This window comes from Apium graveolens, chromosome 2 (genome assembly GCF_009905375.1).
Source record: "Apium graveolens cultivar Ventura chromosome 2, ASM990537v1, whole genome shotgun sequence".
Taxonomy (NCBI): domain Eukaryota; kingdom Viridiplantae; phylum Streptophyta; class Magnoliopsida; order Apiales; family Apiaceae; genus Apium; species Apium graveolens.
In genome coordinates, this window is record NC_133648.1 from 241,294,370 (window position 1) to 241,302,677 (window position 8,308).

At 44.5% G+C, this 8,308-nt stretch overlaps 1 protein-coding gene across 1 annotated transcript; it reads right to left on the reverse strand.

Moving 5' to 3' along the window:
* Positions 1-6,020: 6,020 nt before the first annotated feature.
* LOC141698354 (uncharacterized) lies at positions 6,021-7,362 on the reverse strand. The gene is made up of 3 exons (XM_074503046.1): positions 7,207-7,362; positions 6,764-7,123; positions 6,021-6,083 (listed from the first exon to the last, which is right to left on the reverse strand). Exons 1-3 carry the CDS (start codon positions 7,360-7,362, stop codon positions 6,021-6,023), a joined length of 579 nt encoding a protein of 192 aa, XP_074359147.1.
* Positions 7,363-8,308: the final 946 nt, after the last annotated feature.

Sequence of the window (8,308 nt, forward strand, 5' to 3'; positions counted from 1 at the left end):
AAAAGAATCATGTTTACAAGGTTAATCACTTGGACAGTAATGGAATGAATTTTAGGAGATTAGTAAAAGAATCATGTTTGCATTTTATGTCTTACTGTCCAGCATGCTGATATAATCTTGTTTTCTCTCGTAATTTATAAGAAATTACTTTTTTGCAAGTTCTCTGGGGCAAGGGACACATGCTCCTGCCCTTAATTTTTTGTCCTGTTGTTTATCATATATCATTAAAAGGTCTCGTAAAATTTATTCTTGGATCCGCCTTTTTCTGTAAGGTATGCCCGAGCAAATGCTGTACAGAACTGTACTGCTACCATGTAATTATAGCCTGTAGGTTGGCAGATTAGCATTTAAAACTTATTAGCATACGCTACTATGAGAAACAGAACAAGTATCTTGATATCTAAAATCACATCATAATCTATAAACTCTTCCATGTACATAAATTAATGAACGCTTTCTTTGCATAAGAGCATAAAATATATGAGCGACATAAAACAGAAGCTTGTAGATATGTAAATAACCAAGAACTTTTGTATATCAATCTTAATGTTATCGAATACTCCTTGTTATAATAAGTATCTAACTATAAAGTACAATGTTGATATAAACTTGTTAAGGTTTGGACAAGGGTGTGAAATGCTTGTGATTGGAACTTGGAAAAATGTATAGCATGAGTAATTAGGTGTAACAAGAGTATATTGGATTTTAATTGGGACTTTGTGGATTTATAGTCATTCTGTGAGACTTTTGATTGATGAGATTAGTAAAGGTAGGACGTAGGGACCCTCAACTTTAATAAGGATTTTCACCCTTAATTGTGCAATTTTATACTCGTATTAGATGTTAGACATTATTCTCATTTTACATTTTAAGCATTTTTAAGTGCCATGCTTTCCCAACAGTCATTGACACAATTTTTCAGTGTAATATGGTTAACAATTCATGGCATATGCACAGAGCTATATGCTGTAAGGATGACTTGTTACTTCCTCACAATTTATTCATTGGTCAGTAAAAAAAATTATGCCAAAGTTATGCAGGAAAGGCGACAGAAAGGGCATGATTGGCCTCTAACTTTCCTTGGATCTCCAATTTTGTATTTCTATAAAATATTAGGTGTTCGGAAGATTTAAGCTAAACTTATGATGTGAACTTATATTGCACTGGCTTATGGAGGATAAATACATTATTGTCAACATACCTTCTTGGTTCTTGATTATGCTGACTACCGATGAATGTTCTTGTCACAACAGCTCCAGGCGGTGTTGGACACTATGTTGTCCAGCTAGAAAAGTTAGGAAACACCTATGTCACAGCCATTTGTGGCGCTCGCAATGTTGCTTTCGTAAGGACTCTATGGACTGATGAAATTCTCGACTACAAAACTTCAGAAGGAAAAGCTTTGATCAGTCCATCAGGGAGAAAGTACGATGTTGTGGTCCAAGTGTGAACAAGTGTGTGTTATTGAGTTTGTATTGGATACTATGTTGTCCAGCTAGCAAAGTTAGGAAACACCCATGTCACAGCCACATGAAGGAACTTTGTATTGTGTTGAATTTAAACGTTATTTGAGTTTTTAATTAAATGTATTTAAGTTTTTAGTGTTCCAAGTGTGACCGATTGATATATTTATGTTAGTAAAAATTGGAAAAGTGTTACAATAAATACCATAGTTTTAAAAAGAATGTTATAATAAAATATAAAAATGTTAACAAAAGATTGAATTGAGTCTTACAAGAGAATCTATTCCAACATATTTTTGGTGTTACTAAAGGGTAAGGTGTGTTGCAACAGAACTGTGGTTACACCTTCAACTTGTTACCATAGAAATAGAAAAATGTAACTATAGGTACTTTATTGTAACACGTTGAGAGGTGTTACCAAAATTTCAAAAAGTGTAACCGTAGACACCTATTGTAGCAGGGGCAAATCCAACACCCCCAAATTTTCAAAAAATATAACCATAACCCGTTTTTTTGCTTTAGGTAACACTTTTTGGCCATTTTAACACTTTTTTTGGTGTTGATATAGATCAAATATGGTGTATTGGTTTGAAAGCGGAGGAAGGTTATTTTGTGGTGGTGGCTGAGCTTGTATGTTGACTTCTCAAGAAAGAATAGGGTTTTTATTATTATCAATCAAGTGTCGACTCATGTCTCATACAAGTGCCTACGTACCCTATTTATAGGGATCAAGCCTCACGTAGTTCTTGGGAAGTAAGTCACATAGGCTAGGGTTAGGGTTCTTCAACCTGTGCAGCCCAAGCCCATGATAAAGTTAGGCCTTCAGCCAATTAGTCACGGAAATCTCGACCGGCTCCACACGCTTCCTACAATCTCGCGGCATCTTCGCATTTCTTCCCGTAATTGTAGGAATAATCCGTGTTGGCCCCGAAATTTACGAGCAACTCAGTCATCTATGAGTCACTTTCCATATTGCACACAAAGTCCTCTAATGCGGGCCGGCCTGGTCACCTTGGCCCGCACTGCCTTCCTTTTCAATTAATAAATACAATGTTACCTTCGTTTTCATAAGATGTGGGCTCATGGGCCCAGCCCGCTTGTGGGCACCTGAGCCCAGCTCGGGTATGGGCACTTAAGCCCAGCTCGTGCATGAGAGCCCAGATGATAAGTGTGAGCCCATCTTACATGTGTGAGCCCAGCTCACAAGTAAGAGCCTACCGGCTCACACGTCACGAGCCCAGCTCGCGTATACTGGCCCAAGTCACATTAATCCACGAGTCTGGCTCACATATGAGAGTCTAGCTCACATATGAGAGCTCGGTTATTTAATGTTCCCATAGGGACCTGTTTAGGGCCCATGACCGAAAGTGGACATAACAACTACCCCCCAAAATTCCTGGTCACATCTTGAGGCTAGGACTTTTCCAACATTAGCTTTTTACTGCCCCGCAAGTGCGAGCCCACGAGGTCGCACCAAGCCGCCCCGCATGCCTTGTAATGGTCATGTATTTTGAACCCATGACAGCTATTGGACAGCTGGCGTAGGGATTTGTGTCGTCCTTTGAGATGGTGACACGTGTCGGTGGCCCTTTCTCTCTCCTATCCCCTACAAATATGTGGGATTCCAACTTCATTTCTTCACTTTGCCAAGAACACTAACGAATTGTTACTCATTTTGCTCAAGGATCTACCACGGCAAAAACTATCATCACCACAAGAACCGTCTATCGGCGACGATATTCTCCGGGAACAGATTCATCAGGATCATCCTACAATTAACCTACAAGTACCCCTTTGATCTTCAATCATTCACATATCCATTCTTGTTTTTTCATATGTACCACGCGAGCACACACCAAATGTTCGATGCGAGCCCACACACAATCACGAAATGTGATGCGAGCCCGTCTGCCCGCATAGATACTTTGGCGCGATCTCGTGTGAGACGTGAGGACACTTAGGTGCGACCCCATACTTGTTTCTATTTTTTTAGGGCCGCACACTAATAATCACCATCTTTTACAGATGTCGAGTGCGTCTTCAGCTCGCTCCTACGAATCGTCTCGATCTTCTTCGAGCCCGGCTCATTCCTCTGCCAGCCCGACTCGCTCTTCAGCCACTCTGTCTCCATTAAACCAATATCCACCTGAGCAGTGAGACTAGAAGGACATCCAACGCGAGCTGACCTCCCTCTCTGGCCGTCTCATCCAACCTATTTCTCCTGGCTCTGCTATCACCCCTCAAGGAACATTGCTAGAGTTGAGAACTCGATGCGAGCAGGTGGTTCCGGCTCGCTGGATATTCACCTTGACCCTAACCCCGAAGACTACACCAGGGAGATGAATATTTATGATTGGAGAAACAGGCTCGTGGACCTTTCCAAGATACCAGCCTCCCTCGGGGTGGAGGAACTCTTAAACCGCGAGCCCGCTTCTTTGGACAAAGAACGGGTTGAGGAGATTTTGAGAGAGATAGTTGAAGAGATGGCGGCTCGTCTTAGGCAAGTTGCATCCAATGACCTCGACCCCATTCATGTTGACTCAGAGTATACTTACAGCGACCTGGGGAGTGCCTACCATGACACTAAGAAAGAGAAGGAGCCTGTTCCCGCAGAGTATCTCATCTTGGGGCTCGAGAGTGAAGAAGACGGCTCACATTGGTCTTACGATTCCCCTCAAAGCGAGGAGGTGGCAGATGTTACAAGTCAATTTAAGATCTGCAATTATAACTATGTCCCCGCAGCTTCTCCTGAGCCTTACGTGCCTCCTGCCCAGCCCGAACTTGAGGGTGAGGTTATCTTCAGAAAGCAGATCATCCCAGATGGGGAGGAAAGTTCTACTACGGCCGAGGAGATAAAGGTGATTGCTTGCCGTGACCTGTCCACCTCTCTTACTCAGAAGCATTTGGCCGAGCATATCGAGCAGTTCCAACTCGAAGGTCATGTTGTCTTGCTCTTGCAGCACATGCGATGCTATAGATTCAACCACCAAGAGAATGGAGGCAGGGTGCCTCACATGGTTTTGTCCACCTTTTTGCTAAGGCTAGGAATCTCTTCACCCCTCCATCCTTTCATTAAGGACGTTTGTGAGTATTACCAGCTCGTACCCCTTCAGATCAATCCGAATGGATACCGGGCCGCCCTCGCACTGTACATCATGTACCATAACTGTGGGTACCCCCTTCTAACCGCGAGGCAGCTGGGTTATTTTCTCAACTTGAAGCACTCGCCAAATGACTTTAGGTATTTCTACCTCTCTGTTTGGCCATCCTTCAACAAGAAAAATCTCATCCACAACGGGCCGAGCAATTCAGGGAAGTGGAAGAACCCCTAGTTCTATATCCACGAGGTGCCTCGAATCCAGACTCACTTCTATTATAACCCATGTAAGATAAGTTCTCCCTGGCCGCATTCCTTTTTCTTCACAATAGTTCTTTCTTAACAATCAATTTTTTTTATTCATCTCCACCCACACCGCCTCGCACTGTCCTCAATGGACAGGAAAAAATAAACGCAGATAGCCTTCTAGGACTTCTCAAGGCGGACAGGGTTATCCAAAAACTCATAACGACCTCGAACCTGGTCGTTATCAGCGACCAGGATGTGAAGAATTGGGCTTCTTCTTCTCTTGAGGCCAACAATGATGCGCTAACCAGGGTCGCGCTGAGGTGTACTACCGTCAGCTGTCCAGGGCTCGAGAAATGCGAGCCATCAGCCAGACCAACATAAAGCTCGACTCTAAGTTAAAGTCCCTTCAGAGCAAGGTCAGCGAGCACAGGCAGGAGAAATTCAAGCTTGTGAATAACTACAACCAGAAGATGTTTGATATGTCCGCTGCTCACGAGAAGGGGCTAAGGGATCAGAAGGAGGCTCATGACCTGGCCGTGGATGCATAGAAGAAGGAGAAAGAGGCCCTTGAGGAGAAGGTACTCGAGCTGGAGGGGTCAGTTTCTGCCTCGACTGCGGGCCGTGAGGCCGCCCTCGCTGATGCCAGGAACCTGGGGGCTAGGAACTTCATGAAAATCTTTATCAGCAAGGTTCCTGACTTCGATTGGGGTGCTCTGGGCGCTGGTACAGCTAGGCACACTGAGAAGCTGAAACTGGAGATGGAAAGGGACGCTCAAATTGCTGAGGAGGCCCGGCTCGCGGCTGATCAAGCTCGTAAGGAGGCAGAGGCTAACAAGCCTTAGTTTAATTTAATTTTGAAGATAGACTTTTGAATGGGTAAGCGGGCATCCTACTTGCCTCGCGCATATATTTAAAATATCCTTCCTTGGGGCATAACTTATTTATAACTTGCTTGTATAAAATGTCAAGTCTTTTGTGCCCGCATTTATCTTTATTGTGCTAGCTGGTTTTCTTTATTTTGTGTAAACTTACCGTGCCCCTACTGACCAAAAGCTATCATAACCCTGGCCGTGTATGGCAGGTGTTACACCTTGACAGCGAGGCGAGCCCATCAGCTCGCATCATTGTCCAATCAAGTAAAATCAATAATAATTTTAAGTAAAACAGGCTCACATCATTGCTAACTCACAAGTGTTGCATGTATACTTGCATTAGCGAGCTGGGCCCAGGGGCTCGCATCTTGTTCCTGTATCCTCTCCTCGCATAATGCGACCCTGGCCATGTATGGAAAATATCCATATCTGATAGAGGGCTAGGCTCCTCGGCCCGCACCCTCTAGCATATGTCGCCTTGCGAGCCAGGGATATGGGCTCCCATTACGGCCATTCCTAACTTTTAAGTCAGTTAGGGGGGTTTGTGGGCGCCTCTTTCTACTTTCATAGTTTTATCTTCATCTTTAATCCGTTTTGTGCTCATTATTTTTCCAAGCGGGCCGAGGCCCAGCTTGGTTCATAGACTTGCTATAAAGCGGGTCGGGACCCGACTTGACTTATGATTTTAACACGTTATTGAAACAACTGTTGTATCCTCATATGGGATCCCAAGGATGGGCTCCCCTGCTGGATATTTTAATCTATTAACAGGAGTAAAAATTTCAAGGCACAAATAAATATCAATCATTCATTCATAGATAATGGAAAGTGAAAGGATTACATGCTTGTGGTCTCAGGGAGGCACCTATATGGCACTACCCCCCGAGACTTAGGAATATTTTAAAATAATACTAAGTCTGAGAAGAATAATATTACTGATAATACTTGAGGAGGTGTTCCGCGTTCCAGGCCCTCGGGATCAACTTGTCTTGCATATCATTGAGGTGGTAGGTTCCCTCCCAGAGCACTGATTTTATCTTGTAGGGGCCTTCCCAATTTGCCCCAAAGACTCTGCGGCTCACCACCTTGGTGTTTGGCATGACCAGGCGCATAACCAAATCTCCCACCTTAAAAGTCCGAGCTCGAACCTTACTGTTGTAGTGCCTTGCTGCCCTCTGTTGATATGTTGCTATCATGATCTGAGCATCTTCCCGAGTTTCTTCGATCATGTCCAAATAGAGTCGATGATTGACCTCATTTGCCTCTGAGTCATAGTTGTCCTTCCGAAAAGATCTTGCCCCTACTTCAACGGGTACCATAGCTTCACACTCATACACCAAAAAAAAGGTCTCTCCAGTTATAGTTCGGGGGGTCGTGTTATAAGACCACGGGACCTGTGCGAGCTCCTCTGGCCATGTCCCTTTCTTCTCTTCAAGCTTTGCCTTCAAGGTGTGCTTAATGTATTGCTATTGAACTGTTTCCCGTTATCAGATTTTAACTTGTAAAGGATGCCATAGCGGCACACAATGGTCCTGTGCACAAATTCATTGAGCTTTTTTTCCATGATAGTGGCTAGAGGCTCGGCCTCTGCCCACTTAATGAAGTAATCTACCGTAACAACCGCATACTTAACACCTCCCTTGGCCTTCGGGAGTTCTCCAATCAGATCAATTCCCCACATAGCAAAGGGCCAAGGGCTCATGAGGGATGTGAGAGGAGCCAAGGGGCTGTTATAATAATTGGCATATTGTTGGCACTTATCACAGGCTCGGGAGAATTCAAAGGCATCTTTTTTCTGAGCTAGAGAGCTACCCCCCGAGTGATTGCCACAAATGCCTTCGTGTACTTCCCTTAGGATATAATTGCACTCATCCCCATCTATGCACTTGAGGAGGGGCACACTGAACCCTCTTCTGTATAGGACCCCATCATATATTATTTAGCGGGATGCCTTATATTTTATTCTTCTCGCCTCATTCTTTTCATCCGGGAGTGATCCCTCTTTTATGTAAGCTAAGATATGTGTCATCCACGAGGGCCGAGGCCATCACTGAGGCTGCCTACCTCGTGCTCGGGCACACTAGGCTGCCTCTGTATATCAAGGGGCACGACCCCTAACAAAGTGGCCTAGCGGCGCGAGCCAAGTTTAGCTAGCTCGTCTGCGCCTTCATTCTTCCCGCGCGGGATCAGTTCCAGCCTCACCTCGTGATTATCCTCTGAGCACACTTCAGGTAAAGCTCCGTTCTCGTCCCCTTAGCTTGATACCCCCCGTTTATCAAATAGACCACAATCATGGAGTCACTGAACACATTCAAATTCTCCACCTTTATTTTCAAAGCCAGTTTGAGACCGTTGATCAAGGCTTCATATTCAGCATCATTGTTGGTTGCATGGAAGGCCATATGGGTTGCGCGTCTAATCTTGTGAGCTTCTGGGCTGATTAGCTCAATTCCAGTTTCTGCCCCATCTCCATTGGAGGCCCCATCCACTATTTTGGCTTTCTAGCTCGACCTCCTCTGCACCAGGTATGATCACAAGGGCTCCCTGCTCTGATTCATGATATGGAGGAAATTCGAGGACAAAATCGGCTAGGGCTTGGCCTTTAATCGCGGTCCATGGCTTATAAT